Source organism: Alosa sapidissima, chromosome 6, assembly GCF_018492685.1.
Source record: "Alosa sapidissima isolate fAloSap1 chromosome 6, fAloSap1.pri, whole genome shotgun sequence".
Classification (NCBI taxonomy): domain Eukaryota; kingdom Metazoa; phylum Chordata; class Actinopteri; order Clupeiformes; family Clupeidae; genus Alosa; species Alosa sapidissima.
In genome coordinates, this window is record NC_055962.1 from 36,464,989 (window position 1) to 36,482,758 (window position 17,770).

Genomic DNA, 17,770 nt, shown 5'->3' on the forward strand with positions numbered 1-17,770 from the left:
TCCAAGAGCGGCACCCTGCCAAAACTCACGAGAATCGTGAAACATTACCTTGTCAGTAGATATACAGTAGCTCTTTGGAGATAGTTTTTGCCTGTTGTTCCTTCACCTCCACAACAAAAGCATTTGCATTGTGTACAGGGGGGATAAGTACCATATAAACATATAAATACATTGCGACTCTAGAGGGATCTCTAAACTCGCCCAAAATACCTAAACCTGCATAAAACACCTTTAAAGCCCCCCCCCCCCCCGTGTAAGGCACATGTGATTAAAGTCAGCGTTGTAATTACCGGACACTCCTTTGCCTCAGTCTGATGTTCAGATAGTCCACTGCTCTATCGATGTGTTCAGATAGCCGGCAGTGCTATTGATTAGTTATTACACGGCTCTTCACAAGGCAAGTACAACGCTCCATTGACTTGAATGGGCTTTCCCAAAGTTCTACGGTGAAATATTTTCATGTAATTACCGCTGCAAACATATAATTACCGCTGTCAATGGCAACGGAGTTTGTGCTTCTACTTCAGGTATTTCATATCACTACGCAAGGACTGGAACTTCATTCAAAAGTGAAAGCAGACAGTTGATCAGCTGTGTTCTAAAGAATATTTGATTCAAGATCAACGTGTGTTGTTGCGAACTATGTTTCTCAGCAAATGCCACGATGAACGGTAACAAATAGGCTATAGGCTAGGCTATGTAGGCTAAAGAGTCACATCGTGGGGAGTTTCTTATTTCGTTTTGGCAAGTAGTCGAGTAATAAGTGGGATAATGTATAGAACGCCGGTCATTACTGGGGAAATAAGTCCCTTCAGGGCGGAACAAGACCCCTCAACCCACACATCCACACCATACCAGACTGCACACTGTCCACTGTTACAACACCTTGTGTTGCGTTTGCCTATTGCCTATTGCCCACACATGCTTGCCAATGTTAGCAAACACACCTGTGCTCTGGGTCGTGCGACTCACCTGCAGGTAGTGGTGCAGCCGATGGCCCATGTGCTCGTGGTGCAGCGAGGACGGCTTGTCCAGGTTGAGCGAGGACTTCCTGTACGCCTCCTTGGCCTGGCTGACGGTCAGCGTCGACCAGGAGCTCCGCTTGAGGAACTTCCCGTCGGGCGGCGCGGCCTTGCAGGCCGAGCACTTGATGTCGCCGCTGCTCTTGGACGTCTTGAGCGAGAGGCGGCCAAAGTGGCCGCTCGGGTGGTCCAGCGGGGGGCAGTGTTGAGCAGCGTACTCCATCTGTTGCTGGCGCGTTCCCATCATGCCGTGCGCGGCGCGGAAGGTGCCGTCGCTGTCCAGGTTGTCGTCGGAGCTCCACCAGTCGCCGGACGAGCGGTGTCTCCGCTCCTTGCTCTTGCTGCGCTTGCCGCTGCCGCCGTGCTTGGAGGAGGTGGACGAGTGGTGATGCTGGTGCACGCTGTCCACTCGGCCGCCCCCGCCGTTGGCCTTGGACGAGCCCTCCAGCGAGTGTGACTTGGTGAACAGCTTCTGCACCGAGTGCACCAGGTGCCGGATGCGGCCCGGGCTCTCGCCGGTGCCGGCCCCACGGTGGTACTGCAGCGTGTGGAAGCCCTCGCGCTGGACCGGCCGCTGTTTCTCCACCTGGTCCATCATCCCCGACGGGAGGCGGTTGCTGCGCGGGTTGCTGTGGTGACCGGCCAGGGCGTTGCTGTAGTGATGGTGCTGTTGTTGTTGTTGTTGTTGTTGTTGTTGTTGTTGTTGGTAGTGGTGATGGGAGGAGGAGGAGGAGTAGGACGAGGGCGCGTGTGCGACGGTGGGCGTGAGCGCGACGCAGTCCTCCCGCGGGATGGAGTTGTAGTACTGCGAGCTGTAGTGCATCCTGGGAAAGGTGCTGCTGGAGACGTGCTCGGCGGGCATCCCGGCGCTGGCGGGGAGCAGCCCGGGCGCCATCACCAGGCAGTCGGAGTGCAGCGAGGTGCGGGGCGACACGTGCTGCTGGAGCAGGGCCGTGTCCAGGGGGAAGCTGCCCTCCGTCGGGCTCAGGAGGTAGGAGGGGGCGTAACGCGGGTCACGGCTGTGCACTGGGGGGTACGGGTACTGCGGCCGCCCGCCTGCTAGGCTCTTCATGCTCCTGAGGGGGGGGCGCCGGGCATCACCGGAACATCAGGACGGCGGGGAGGGGGGACACTGCTGGGCTGACAAGAGGAGGAGAGGAGAGAGAGAACAGGAGGAGGATGAGAGGAGAGAGAGAACAGGAGGAAGAGAGGAGAGGAGAGAGAGAACAGGAGGAGAGGAGAGAAAGAGAAAGAGGGGATGAAAGAGAAGGAGAAACGGAGAGAGGGTGAGAGACAAGAGGGAACAGAGCAGTGCAGAGAGGTGAAAGGTCAGGAGAAGAGATAGAGAGAAGAAGTAAGAGGAATAAAGGAGAAGAGATAGATGGAGAGAAGAGGACAGGAGAAGAGAGGAGATGGAGAGAAGTGTACAGGGGAGAGAAGAGCGAATGAGAGGAGTGGAGAAGAAAAGAACAGGAAAACACAGAAAGAGCTGGTTAGCGAATCCCACAGATACACAGCTAATAAATAAATAAATATAGCACTGTATGAGTCAGTGTATACTCCTATGACTGTGGGCTATTAATACTGCTATAGCAGTTACAGTCATTTCCTGTAGCAGTCTTTAGTGTAGCAGAGTTTCCTGTAGCAGTCTTCAGTGTATCAGAGTTTGTAGACACTGTCTGACCAGTAGTTTGTACAGGGTATGTGAAGTGTTGTCCATCATGAAGAGTCATATGTGCAACACCCCTCTCAACCACCAACTCTAAGGGCTCCTGAGCTTCCCCCAGTACAGAGCCAGCAATACCATGCCACAATGTGCCCCTTTTTCATGTATGCTTTTTATCATGCAACTAGCTTTGACATTGTGTTAAAATTCATTTTACTGGTATACGGTCATTTGAAGGACCAATAAACACCACCGGCCATCCAGGATAGGCACTATGCAGTTCTGTATCCCGGGTAGGAACACACCACTAAAATGAAAGACAACTTTTCACAGCATCATATTGCTGACTGTGGTGGCAAAAGACACCATTTAGCATGTTGGCAAGTGTCGTGGAAATCATCCACTTCCAAAAACCTCCAATCCAACTAGCACTCTGATGTCAAAGACCCGAAGGAGAACACCAAGACGAGAGAAGCTGAAGACTGTTGATCCTTTATTCACCGTATTGCAGTGATAATACAATCCAAACAGAGTCAGGACTGGACCGTCAGGCAATAGAGTGGTGAGTGGCAGCTGCTACCCCGATGAGATCTGATCTGAATGTGCCTGAGCTCTCTCCTTTATACTCTCGGGGGCCTGAGAGGCGTTCCTATCTCCAGGAACGTCACCAGGCCCCTTTTAGCCAATCAGAGCGTTTTGGGACTTGAGATATTGGTGGAAACTCCTCCTCATATAGACATTAAAAAATGTGTGTTGCTAGGCAGAATACATGTGTCCAGGTTCTATGTGTCACTTCAACATCTGGTTTCACTTCCTCTCTCTGGAAGTCCCTGCTTGTCCTTTTCTGCTAGCCCCTTCTATTTCCACTCTTTGACTTCCAGTAAATGTTTTGCATGCCAGCCACTCTTAGCCTTTGACCGTTCCAGTCTCATGACTTCCAGTAAATGTTTGCATAACAGGCAGACTACATGTTCCAGTACATTGTTTGCATACCAGCTGCACAAACTATTTCCAGTACATGTTTTGCATATTAAATGGAAGGTCTCCTTAATAGACCAGTACACACACACAAGCATTATTATTAAATGTGTCTAGATAATATCACCACATATTCCCCCCTTCGAGGCTAAATTAGCCTCGCTATGCAGCATAAGCATTATTTAAACAAAGGAGTGTGTCATAACCCCGTACATTGTCATGACACCTCAGGCTATGTGCACACGAGCGAGTTACAGGGGGATGGTGTCTACTACTACAAACCTTATTGCGTACGTAAAATCTTAAACCTTATAACTAGTAAATGTGTTGGCATCATTGCCTTTTACGAGAGTAAATAACATCGGTAAGCAAGCCCTGAACGCCCAGATCAAGTGACAGAAAGACCAATTCCTTGTTACGAACATATGGCTAGGACCCGAGACGGATTTGTCCCCAAAGCGGCTAATGTGCTAGTCACCTTGAGCATGAAAGGAATTTCATGCAACGGCCATCGGTGCCAAATCGGAATTACATAACAACTTCATGATCCTATTCGTCACTTGCCCATCCCCTACTGGCTTCTTTTAGCAGTAAATGGTATATACGGCCCCTTTCCGGCCTCTATGCGTCACACTACACCCCCCTTTGTTACTCGCAACGTCATCCCCTTTTTCCTCCGGAGTCCTCCGGGCATTCACACTAGCGTGAGAATGGGTGGGCACACCGGCCGCAGGCGCGCTACACCGAGGGGACGGGCCGCCATGCTCTGCCTTAGGTTGCCCCTGCTGGCCAATGGGGTCGTACCCGTCCTCGAGCCCTGACCGCGCCACACACCTGCCACACCACTAGGCGGGCCAGGTCCGACGCGCGGTAACTTGGGGTGAGGTGATTACTTCTGGTAGCAAGCTTTGGTTACATCTATCCAGGTTTGGATGGCCTTGCAGTGGAGGGCTACACCTCCATAAAACTTAAGTTACCGTCTATGTATAGCGAAGCACTAAGCAAAGATCACTTAAGGCGACTCATTCGTATCAGGTCACAGCCCATAATACCCCTTGACTCTAGTATCCCTTGACTCTGTCACCTGGGCGTGCAGTCACATGCCTTGTGAATTACCTGTCAGTGTTGTGTATGTGAGTGTGCGTCAGTGTGTGTGTAGAGGTGGGTGACTCGCAGGACCCCACCCCTACTCGTATATATTCGGGAGGGGAAACTCCGGGGGAGGAAACTCCTGCCCCTGCTCCCTTACATAACCCTCGTTGAATTCGCTCTCCATTATTCGTCTCACACTAGTTTGTACTAAAAGGATCCTTTCACTCGCATCCTCCTCGTCCCAGGGCATCCTTATATTTTGGACCACTAGTTGTCTAGCGACCACCTTGGAGCAACCCTTACCACAACATTGAGTAATACAGCAAAACATTCCTACCACTAAGGCTGCTCCAAACAGTAATTTTCCCAGAAATGCTACAATCTTACCCCCCCATGACCCAAAGGTGTCCGTTAGCCACTTGGTTACGGGGGCAAAAATATCCGGGAGTCCCGCAAATGTCGGTGCCAATCCAGAGTTCTCGTGGGCCTCCTTGTTGACGGCCTTGAGCCTGTTCATCGCGTTGGTGAAGTCATCCATGTTCTCGCCTTCACCTGGGACGTACGTACAGCACGAATCTGTCCCGACGATTGCGCACACTCCACCTTCCTTTGCCAGTATCCAGTCCACTGCTATCCTGGTTTCCATTGCCATTTTTGTGGTGGCGTTCAGCCTTCTATCAAGCGCGCTGAACGCCTCCACTGTGGCATTCATGAACCGTAGGGCGTTGTAGTGGATGTAGTTGATCCATTGAACATTCTTGGCGATGCCTATGGATGCTCCGTAGACGGGGATGGCGGCTTCAAATCCGGCCAGCACCTCGTCCCGTGCTTTGAACTGTCTCGGGACGTTGTGGGGCTGTCCGAACACGTCCATATATACTCCACCGTCGGCGTCCCTCCGACTTCTCCTCAGGTTCCCTTCTACGGGTGTCTGCTGGTTGCGCCCTGGGCCGGTCGAGTTCGATGTTGAGTTGCATTCTGACCAGGGGACTATGTAGGTCTGCTGGGCCAGGGTGACCCTTGCACACCTTCCCCTCCAGTATTTCGGAAGGGTGTTTCGCAGTCCCCATTGTCTTCCACAGACCCACCATAAGTCTGCCAGCGGAACATCCCGTTCGTCCCTCCAGTTTACACCCAACATCGTGATGTTCGCTTCGACTCCAATCCTCTTCCCTTTTTCGCTCCTCTCTACTAGGCGAAACAAGAAGCTGTCGGATTCGCGGACCCACTTTGCTGTGCAGCGTCCTTCAAATGCTCCTACATCCTTCGTGCTCCCCTTGACCATGCCTTTGTTGGGGGGTACTTCAAAGCATTCAAACTCTACGTCTTCTGGTATTTCATAGAGGCGGTGTGTTTTCCTTGCTACCCTGGTTCCTATGCCTGGGTAGTCTTTTTCACATCTTGCCTCATTTTCTTGGACTTTGTGCGTTTCCTTTTCTTCCCTTCGTTCTGCGGATGAGGGGCCTATACCAGTCCCCCACTTACGTAACTTCTCACTTCCTAATTGCTCAAGACATGCAAAGGGAGACAGCTTGTCGTCTTTGTACTGCCTTCCCGACGTTCGATATACCGCATCCTCTTCTCCAGTTCCTGGTGCTGGTAGTATGGCCAGCTTTGGTCTCACTGCTGAGCACACATAACACCCTCCTTCTGGCTTCACTGTCTTTGCCGTGTATTTGGCCCATTGCATCCATGAATTGTCCTCCCATTCCTCCAGAGCGCTTGTTGATCTCTTCCTTCTTCTTTTGGCCTGAGTCCCCAAAGTCTGGTTCTTTGACAGGTTTTCTGGAAGCGTGTTTGTACTATTTATATTTTTGCTCTCATTCTTGCTTGACGGGTTTTCTAGAAGCGTGCTTGTACTATTTACATTTTTGCTCTCATTCTTGCTTTGAGTCGTTTCACTGTCCAGCACCGGAGTCGTTGCACTGTCCAGCACCGGAGTCGTTGCACTGTCCGGCACCGGAGTCGTTGCACTGTCCGGCACCGGAGTCGTTGCACTGTCCGGCACCGGGATGTATTCGTTACTTCCCGATGCTTCTGACTCCGGGGTGGGCGCCTCATCTCCTGATCCCCCTATGTACAGAATATTGCTCGTGTCTAGGGCACCGTTGTCGAGCAGCTCCTCTCCGTCCCCTCGCAGAGCGTCACTGGGGGCGGCAGTCCGTACCCCCTCCGTCGCTTTCGTCGTCCTCTGGGAATCTCTGGAGGGGCCAATCGATGGCCTCCTCGAAGCCCCCCGTCCAGTGGGCATCGAGGGAGTCGTCCAGGCCGATCCCTTGGAGTACTCGTCTTGTCCCGTGGCTGGTCCCTGGGTGGCTGTCCCCGAAGTGGGGATCGCCCGTGGTGTGCCCTGTTCCTGGGTGGCTGTCCCCGAAGTGGGGGCCACCCGTGGTGTGCCCTGAGTCCGTTGGCCTCCCCACAGGCTCCGCATGAAGTTGCGAGCCCTGTCGAGGAGGTGTCCGGGGAGGAGGCGTAAGGACAGCGGGTAACCTGAGCGCGTCGAGGGCCTCGGCGATCTCTGCGGCGGATGGCTGTGCTCCAGTCTGGTCGTCAGCGGGGGCGTCGGCTGGGTACGGGTAATCCCAGTCGGCGTAGAAGTCCCCAAAGTCGATGGTGTCGTTCCCTTGCTGGTGTGGCGGTGGCGGCGGCGGTGCTTCCCCTTCCGGCCTCGGCGTTTCTTCGGCGTCACTCCCCGTGAGGTCGGGTGTGGTCGTGGCCCGAGAGTGGGCTGTGGGGTCAGCTGGTGGATCACCGCTGGTCGAGGCGGTGGCAGGTCTGGATACTTGGGATTCGGGAGTGGCTCCCACTTCAGGTGGATGTCGCCTTCCCATCCTCGAGCCTGGCTCGGCTCCAGCATCGCCAGTACCTGTAGGTATAGATAGGGGAGGGAGAACAGCAGGCACCCTAGGTACATTCCGCCCAGGGTCATCAGTAGGAGCCGGCAGTATCCTCCGCCTCGTACTCCTACGCGCACCTGGTCCTCCCCTTTGTTCCCCACCACCATCATCCTCCCCGGGGGAGTCTGGTGGGGGTCCTGGCGGGCCCTGGTCCCCGTCATCGTCTTCCACCCCCTCTGGACCTCTCGCTCCTTCTGGTGGCACCGCCCTGTAACAAGAGTTAAGGTGATACCACAAATCTGATCCTTGCACTCTTACCGCCCGGGGGGTAGCCTGGGTCACTCGGTAGGGCCCCTCTGCCCTGGGGTCGAGACACGATCTCTTAAACACCCTCAGGTACACCCAGTCTCCCACTTGGATTGGTCCGGGCTCAGTCCTCCGCTCCCGAGCTCTTTCTCTTCTCTTCTGCTCGTTGAAAACTGCCCTGTGAACTTGAGAGAGCTGTTTAATGTAACTGCTTACTTCCTGTTCTAGAATTTCCAGCGGAGGCCTCTGATCCCCTCTGAACCGTGGTGTGGGCATTGCCCGCCCCGTCACCATTTCGTGCGGGGTCAGATGCGTGGTTCGATTTTTTTCGCAACGCATTTTCATCAGCGCGATTGGCAGCGCGTCAACCCAATTTAAGTTTGGCAGATTTGGATCGTCATGTGCGCTTTGGACGATCTTCGCTATCTTATTTTTCAGCGTGCCGTTCGCCCTTTCAACCATCCCCTGAGACTGCGGGTGGTAAACACAACCAAACCGAGTCTTGATGCACAGCGCCTGCGCAATCTTTTTCCACGTGTTGGCCGTAAACGCTCGGCCATTGTCGCTACTGATTATTTCTGGGATCCCAAACCTGGGTATCACTTCCCTTGCTAGGAATCGAATCACCGTTTTCTCGTCCTGCCCTCGGCTTGGACAGGCTTCTACCCATCGTGAGTAGCGGCATATTATCACCAGCACGTGTTTGTACGCGTTTACCGTTCGACCCATGTCGATGTAGTCCATTACCAGGTGTTTGAACGGTCCCTCTGGGAGTGGCACGTGTCCCAGGGGCCGTGGTCCTATGCCTATTGTTATGTTGTTTCTGTAATTGTGCGTGGCACAGGTGTGGCAATTTCTTAGCACGTAATTGATGCGATCTTGAAGGTATGGGGCCCAGAACCCCTTGTCAAGTATCTGCCGCTTGACCTCCCCCCTTGCGCAATGATCCACATCATGCGCATCATGAATGAGGAGATCAAGGAGTCTACTTGGGGCCACCACCCTTCCATCATGACTCCTCCACACCCCATTTCTGCCTTTCGACGCACCCCTTTCCTCCCACAGCAGTGTTTCGGCACGCGGTGCCTCGCTCTGTGCGTCTTTGATAGCGCTAAGCGTGAGCATGGGATCCACAATTCTAAGCGTCCGTCCGTCAGGCAAGGTTCGAACCACTGGGGCTTGTATTACTGTGTCGGTTGCCGTAAAAAAACGATCAATTACGCCTGGCGAGTACCTGGCCTCACAGGGCTTGTCCCCGCACTCGGGGCAACTGGCCCTCTGGCATAGCGCGCAACAGACGGGATCTACCTGGTGCTTGTGGTCGTCATCGCACCATTGGGAGCACCACATACATGTGTTGTGAGGGTAGGGGCATTTTGTAGGGCAGGGCACGCTGTGCCCCGTCCTGTTGAGCAGTATTTTATGTGGTTCGTTATCCTGTGGAGATTTAGGGGCGGCATTTGACCTTCTAGCCTCCAACGCCGCTTCCTTCGCTGCCTCATCTGCCTGTGCATTCCCTAGAGTAATGTAGTCCTGTCCCTTACAATGCGCCTTGCATTTGCATATTGCCAGCGTCTTTGGACGCATCATCGCTGCTAACAACAACTGAATCTGCTCCAGATGCTGGATGGGGCTCCCATCCGATTTCTTGAACCCTCTCTGTTTCCATTGAGCGCCATGCACATGGCAGACGTTGTGGGCATAGGCGCTGTCCGTGTGTACGGTTGCATCCTGTCCCTCCGCCAGAGAGCACGCTGCTGTCAGCGCCTTTAATTCAGCTAGTTGCGCTGAACATGGTTGTGTGCATGGCTCACTCATAATTGTCGCAAATGTTTCTGGACCTGTCATCTGCACTACGCTGAATCCTGCATGTGTCCTGTTGTCGTAGTTATGGCTAGAGCCGTCCACAAAGTAGGTGATTCCCTGTCTTAATGGCTCGCTCTGCAGGTCTTCCCTCAGTTTTGAGAAGGCGATTGAATCAGCCACGCAGTCATGTGGCTCGCCCTCATATTCAAGTGGGATGAGATCCGCCGGGTTTCCTGCCGTGTCACATGCCTTTATAGTGACATCTGGGCAGAGCGACAGATTGTAGTACCTCAATTGCCTCTGAGGCGTCACACAGAATTTTCCTTGTTCCACCAACTGTGCTATTGCGTGACTGGTGTGTATCACCACTGGCCATCCCATGGTGATGTTAGAGGCTTTGACGTAAGCCGAATATACAGCTTCAAGACCCTGGAAGCATGGTGGGTAGCCCTGGGCCACCGCATCCAGCTTTGAGCTGTAGTAGGCAATTGCTTGTTTGCCACGTCCATGGCACTGTGTTTGTGCCATGATTGCGGTCATGTACGCGTCTTTTCCTGCTTCCTTCCTGACCGATACGTACAGATAGAAGGGTCTTCCGTAATCCGGCAGTGCAAGTGCCGGTGCTTGCTGTAGTTCTCCTTTGATGCGTTCAAACGCCTCGTTTCCGTCCATTGTCCATGTGAGACGATTCCTCAGGTGGCTGGTTCCAGCCTGCACGATCATGGCTCGTAGTGGGGCTATCTTTTGTTCATAGCACTCCACCCAGTCGCTGCTGAAACCTATGAGTCCAATGAACGACATCATTTGCTTCACCGTGTTTGGCTTCGGTGCCTTGGCAATTGCCTCAATGTGTTCCGGGGCGATGCCCTTGTGCCCATGTGAGATCCGGCGACCTAAGTAGATCACCTGGGGCTGTGCAAATTGTAGCTTTTTCCTTGATGCTTTGTACCCCCCTTCGGCCAGAACGGTCAGCACGTGGACCGTATCCCTCTCACACGTTTCCTGGTCCGGTGAGCATACCAAGACGTCGTCAACATACTGCAGAATCGTGCTTTGGCATGTGATGTGCTTTAAGTCTTCCTTGAGGGCTTGGTTGAAGATGTGCGGTGAGTGCTTAAACCCTTGTGGGAGCCTCGTGTACTGGAACGTCTTGCCCTGATATTTGAATGCGAAAAATTCCCTACTTGCAGGGGCCACCCGTATTGTGAAAAATGCTTGAACCAGATCAATGGCGGAGAACGTTGTTGCACTTGCCGGGATGTTGGTCATTAGTACGTTAGCATGTGGGACATCCGCCGGATAGTCCTCAATGCGCTCGTTGACGGGTCTGAGGTCCTGGACCATTCTCCATCGCACTCCATCCGCCTTCAGCACGGGAAATATGGGTGTGTTGCACCTTGCACTTGGGACTTCCTCTAGGACTCCTGCTCCCAGGAGGTCTTCAATTGTCCCTCTTATCCCTTCAGCTGCCTCTGCTGAAATGGGGTACTGCGGCTGGAAAGGCAGCGTCGCTCCTGGTTTCAGCCTGAACTCCACAGGGCTTGCTGACTTGACCAGCCCTATGTCCCCATCTCCTTGTGACCATACCGCAGGCGGCACTTTCCTCAATATTCTCTCTGCCCGTTCGGCGTCTGTTTCTGTCGCCTCTTGTAGCATCATCATTTTCCAGGGGGTCGGTCCCGGCCTCCCTGTCTTTTTGTCCGCCTCGCCGTCTAGGTAGTACTTCTTATATTCCTCCCATTCTAGGTCGGACTTGTCGATGGGCACATGGTTTTCCTTATCCCAGCATCGATATCCTGCTCCTCCCAGCAGGCCATACATGCAGTATGGGTTGCCGTAGGGGCATCCTTTGACGTAGGGTATGTCATAAACCTTCTCCGGGAGATATACTGCTGGTTGTGCTTCCCTTTTCTTCGGGCACCATGACAGATGTCGCATGTACATGCTCCATTCTGCGTCTTCTTTGCTGAACGGTACATGTCTCGTTTTGTCCCAGCAGCGGCGCCCCGCTCCTGGGAATAGGCGGTAGAGGCAAAATTGATTCCCATATGGGCATCCTTCAACATAGGGTATCTCCTCTCTCTCCTGTGGTTCTGTGTCCATGATTTCGATTATCTGTGGGACTCCCCACACGGTGACCGGGTTGTCCAATTTTATCCTGAACATTGGCTCTCCTCCTTTACTGATAGCCGTTTGGAGTCGATCATTTCCTGTGTCCTTCCACTTGACGCACAGGGCCTTGAGCATCACTGGGCCCATCTCTCTTGCTCTGTGACCCCTGGCCACTCTTAGCGTAATGTGTGGCCTTGTTCCAGGCATGTCGAAGATCAAGCCTAGATCCCATCCTTTCGCAAATTTTACCTCAGCGGCCACTCCCTCCTTGGCCACCACCAGTGCGTGTATGTCGAGTGGGATGCGTCCCCACTTACTCACGTCCCTATGCCATCTTTCCTCTCTTTCCTTGCTTGGCGTCTGGTCGAATTTTATCGTACAATGAAAAGGGCATCTTGGCGTCCTCAGCCGAGCATGAAGGCTGTTTATTTGGAAAGCATATTCGTTGTAGACTACTCGCTCTATGCTTGGTTCCAATTGTCCAATCCAGTAGACCTGGTGAGTTTCAGTTTGAGTTGGGGCACTTATCCTTAGGGCCATTTGGGTTGCCAGCCCTGTTATTTGTACTCCTGTTGGGGAACACTCAATTTGGAGTCTTAGGTTGCACAGTGCGTCCCGTCCCAATAGGTTGACGGGCGTGTGCTCTGCTATTAAGACTGGTATCCTGATTTCCTTGTCTTCTATTTGGATCGATACTGGAGCCGTCATTGGAATTAGCTGCGTTTTTCCCGAGAAACCCACTGTCTTCATAAACTTTCCTGAAGATCTGGGGAGGTGTTGGGCATCTTTTGGGTGTAGACAAGTATATGTTGCCCCTGTATCCACTAAACATTTGACTTCCATGCCCTCGATTAGAACCTGCAGCATTGGTTCTGCGTCAGCTCCCCTTGACAGGGCGGGGAACTGACCCTCCCCTGGGTTTTCTGGGCCTCGTCAATTCCAGTTTCCCCCGTAAGGGGAGACTGGGCCAGAGGGTGCCTGCATCTGCTGTGGGGCTCTCCCTTGTTGGGGAGCATAATTCCCTCCTTGCACTTGTCCTTGATTTGTCTGTCCTCCTTGGTTGTTCTGGCCTCCGGTCTTCGTCGGGCAATCCCTGGAGATGTGTCCCGTTCCTCCACACATCCAACATTGAATGCTGTTTCCTTGGCTCTGCTGGCCTTGGTATTGTCCCCTTCCATAGCCTCCTCTGCCTTGTCCACCTCTTCCCTGGCGGAATCCTCCTCTGCCTCTTGGCTGGTACCATTGTTGTCTCTGTTGCTGTTGTTGTGGGGGTCCATATGGCGCTTGTTGCCATGTTTGCATCATGGGCTGCATAGGTTGCGGCTGCATCATTACTGGTTGTTGCACCATAGGTTGCTGCACTACCGGTGGTGGTGGCTGTGTGGTAGGGGCCGTAGCGGGCATTACCGGAGCTTGGGTAACTGCCTTCTTTGCCCCCTTTGCCTCCTGGAGCTGCACATGGGTCAGCTTCCTTATCGCTTCCTTCTCTTGCTGCTCCTCCTTGTCTTTCCCTTGTCTGTACAGAGTTACATGGTGTACCACTGCCAGTCTAAATTCTTCTTTTGGCATGGCTGCCAGGCGCCAGTCGCTTTCCAGCTGTGTCCTGACTTCTCTTGGTAGTGCGTCCATAACCGCTCTTCTGAACTGCATGGTGAGGGGACCGGAATCTTCTGGTCTTTGTTCCATCCTTATCGTCCATTCCTGCGCTGCCCTTTCCACGAAGGCTGCGGGGTTATCGCTGTCTTTGAGTTTCTCTATCCAGACGGCTGAGGGGCTGTAGTGGTTGGGGTAAGCTGCCCTTAGGGCCTTCCACACGTTGTTCCGGACGCTGTCAAAACACAGGGCGTCTCTGCTGGGATTCATCAACCGCCCTAGGTTTTCTCTCTCCAGTACAGCCTCTGTGTCAGCTTTTCCCAATATCAGGCCGAGCAGATATTTTATATCTCCTACGGCTAGGTTTCGGCCTTGAGTCTCTGATTCTAGCCGACTTATCCATCTGCCCGCTCCCTCATGCAGGACAGGGAGCCGTGAAATGAGGCCATTCACATCTGAGTGGGTCCATGGCTGGTAGTGGGCCGTATGGTTTTTTGTTATTAATGGTGCCATCACAACCGTTTCTTCCTCGTCCAATTCCTCTGGGATGGCTTCCATTCTTTCTTTTCCTTTCCGTGCCCTCTCTCTTTCTTTCTTTCCCTCCTTTTCCAGTTTTTCCAGCTCCTTCTTGTTTTCCTTTAGGCCTTTCTTGACTCCCCCTTCGATCTCGTCGAGCCCCTTTCGCACTCCTTTTCTGATCTCGTCCAGGCCTTTCTCCACCCCTTTCTTCATCCTGCTGATTCCAAACAGTCCTGTGGCGAGCACACTGGGTGGGATCATCACTGGGAGTATTCCGGCCCGCTCTCTACATCCCTCTGTCTGTCGCTGGTGGGCCTTCACCCCCTTTTCTCCTTTGAACGTTCTTTCGCAGCCGAGACACACTGAGGGGTCCTCTCCCCTCGGACCCTGTGACAGTTCTCTCTGAATTTGCTCTTCGAGGAGCTGTTTCATGACTTCCAGTCCTGTCTCCTCGTCTTCCACTGACTCATAGTCCCCTTCTGAGCCAGTCTGGCTGTCTGCCCCGTCCGTATCTTCCTCATCTTCTTCCGCTTTCGTGGTTGGACTGCAGGTCAGTTCGAAGGTTAGTCGGCGGGCCCCTCTCTTCTTCTTCATCTCTTCCTCCCTGAGCCTTCCTTCTTCTTTCTCTCGGGCTCCCATGGCCTCCATTCTTTTCAGGACTTCCGTCATTTCTCTTTTCAGGCTTTCGCCGCAGCTCCTGCAATCCCTTTTATATTTGGCATGTTCTGGCGTGCTCCCTGGGCCTGTCCCCTTCTCTTCCCACTTCTCTATCTCTGTTAATTCTTCCATAATCTCCTCGGCCAGTTCTACCTCCCGTGATCCGATCCTTTTAGCGGCTTTCAACTCCTTCAGACCCTTTTCCATTCTCTCCATTTTTCCTTCATACCGTTCTTCAACCCTCTGTTCCTCTCTTCTTCTGTTTCGGTATCTCTCTTCCGCTTGCCTAATGGCTTTTTCCACTTTCCTCCAGCACACCTGGGTGTATTCCTCGAGCTTCCGCCATGACTCTCGGCACCCCTCTTTTACCGGTTCCTTGTCCATCTGTGACCTCACCCAGGCCAGGGTCTTCATGGCCTCTCTATCTCGGGCTTCTCTTTCTTCCTCTCCTGTGGCCTCTACCCACTCTCTCATGACTGTCTTCAGGTGGTCCCACAGCCTCCTATACCATTGTCTCTGTTCCTCTTCTCCCTCCTCTGGGGCTTCTTCCTTCCTTCGGCCTGGGAGGCGTAGGGGCTTGCTTCCTCCAGCTTCTGGATCACCTGCACGCCTTTTCTGGCCCTCCTCACAGAGCTCTCGGGGGCTGGTCACTGGGGATTCGTCTGTTTCCCGGTGGCCTCTTAGGCTTGTGTGGTAGTCACTCACCACCTGCTCCTCCAACTCCCTTGCAGCTTTTCCTTCCTCATCCCACTCTTTTCCTTCACCCGGCTCTGTACTTTCCAGAAGGTGTTCTGGGAGCGTTTCCCTGGTGGGGGATGATGGTGGCGATGCCTGCGCGGACGCCGGTTGGGAGGTTGATGGTCTCGGCTGGGGGTTGGCCTGTTCCCACCTTATTCTCTTTACTTCTTTCAGCACCTCCGCGCAGGTCCCTTCCAGTGTGATCCCCTTCACCATTAGTGGGGCCTGTACTGCCAGGTGCACCGTTGGGGCCTGTGACCCATATCCCGGTGCTTGTATTGCCAGGGCCCGTGGGTCCCTCTCTTCCAGGCGCCGGATTATTTCCCGCACGTTGTCCTCTTCTCGTGGTACCTCCGGGTACAGCTTGTCCTTTTCCCTGTATGGGGGAGGACGCAGCTCCTCCATGGGTGGGGCTCCTGGCTCTGCTGCTTGGGTCGGGGCGTCCAGCTCTTTCTCTGTGGGCTGTGATTGGGGGCACTTCTCTGTGGTGGGTGCTTCAGGCGGCGTGTCATTCTGGTCCGCCCTTTGCCTTCTCTTTCTCTCCGATATCTTAGCGAAGGCCTCCAGAGTTTTCAATTCCTTCTCTCTCTTTTCCTGCCTCCGTGGGCCTTTGTCATAACCCTTGTGGTTCATGATTTTTTCCCTCATTTGAGCAATTATTGTCGGGTTGAGTGACCCTTCTTTTGGCCATGCTGTGTGGTCTCCTTTGTATCTTAGGAACCACTTGTGGTTGATGGTTTTTACGTCCTTTTCAGCGATGGCATTCTCCCTTACTACTTCCTCCAGCGGTGTCATCACTCTGGTTGCCATTTTTCTTAGAGGTCGTTGTCTTCGGTGGAATGGGGATTTTTGCCGTAGTCTAGTTCGTTTATGTCCTCCCGGTCAGTGCAGAACAGGCGACAATCCTTTTCGTATTGTCTTTTCCTCTCCCTTCTGTATCTGTTCTGGTCTTTTTCCTCCCAGTCCAGTCGTAGGTCGCTCACCAAGTACAGTATAGAGTTCCGCACGTCGCCCCACTCCTTGAAGACCGTATTCAGTTGGCCTCTCCTTTCTTCGAATGCTTTTCCTCTATCGTTCACTGCGCTTACGCTCCACCCGTCACTCCCGTGCTCAGAGATTCTTATTGTCCACCTCTCCTTTATCTTCGGGTCACCCGATGTAGCCTCTCCTTTACTTCCGGCTGCTTGGGGCTGTGGTTCCTTCTGTTTCCTCACTGGCAGGCTATTAGGGGTTAGTTTACTCAACAAAGAAAGCGTTGCTTTTAGGTCTATGTCGTCTCGATTTTTGCACCTATACGGGAATTTGCACTCAAAGGGGGCCTCACCCACGTATCCTACGTATTCTCGGCCCTCCCCGTCTCTTACGCTTGTCTCCCAGTCGTGTTCGTCGTATTCAACGATTTCTATGGCCCAGAGCACGCTCTGCTGTCCCTGTTCCATATACTTTCACCGTAGCCGAATGAAAGTGGTATGCCACTTACTTTCTAAGTTCGTTCGCTTTTGTGGGCGTTACTCTGCTTATTCCCTCTAGTCCCTGTTTTTATTTTAATATTATAACTACCCTTCCTATTTCACCAACGTTATTGTATCAGTGGGGGCTTTGAATCCTTATCTTGTCTTTTCAATAATACTTCTTCACTCAAGATTACCTTTTAACCTTTTATTTTGCTTTTACAAAGTACATTTATTGACTTTATTTTCTCTTTATTTTATTGAAGCAGGTACAATACTTTCAATTTAAGCAGAGTTAGCGGATTACAAGTTTTTCTAAGCCGTTACTGTGGGGTTTGTTCAGTTCAAGCAGTTGTTATGGAGGCCCTGCCGTAGTGCCTCCCCTTTCACTAGCTTTCTATCTATATTCTCTATCTGTCCTTCTCCTCCTAGCAGCTGGGGAATCCCTCTCAAACTTGCGCTTCCTTCCCTCAGGTGGGGCAAAGAGCTGGTCAACCACCGGCCTTGTGTTCACCCCCACAAACTTTCCTACCTGTTCTATTACTGTCTGCAGTGCCAGTGGCGCTACGCTGGTGCCTAGTCTTGAGTGGGTTCCTCCGTACTTGTCACGGTGGTCAACATGAACTGAATATTTATCCCTAGTGCTCCCTTCCTTGTTCCAGAATACTGACACTGATAAAGACTCTCTCGTAAAATCGGCCAGTCTTCCTCTATCTCGGCCCACTATTTCTTTCAGCGCCTGTTCTATGTCCTGCACTGGCTGGGGCTCAGTCGGGCCGTAGCTTGAGTTGGACCGGGGGTTGGTTGGGCTATAACTTGTAGAGGGCGGTGAGCTATATCGGGAGGTGGCTGGGCTGTTAACTACACGGAATGGACTGCGAATCAGCTGGTGGGATACGGTGTTGCCTGGATAGGGAGTTGGAGCTCTCACTAGACCCCCTTGACCTGACTCCTGGCGCCCCTCTTCCTCTGACCCTTGGCTGCTGTATCCTG

General features: G+C 52.9%; 1 protein-coding gene across 2 annotated transcripts in view; it reads right to left on the bottom strand.

Annotated features, from left to right (window-relative positions):
- Positions 1-17,770, bottom strand: part of LOC121712320 (disks large-associated protein 2-like) — a 95,155-nt gene that overhangs the window by 47,566 nt on the left and 29,819 nt on the right. For both annotated transcript variants that reach the window (XM_042096487.1, XM_042096485.1), the window contains exon 2: positions 973-2,162. In XM_042096487.1, the coding sequence (XP_041952421.1) occupies positions 973-2,094 (1,122 nt within the window). In that variant the 5' untranslated portion in view covers positions 2,095-2,162. The remainder of the gene's footprint in view (positions 1-972; positions 2,163-17,770) is intronic.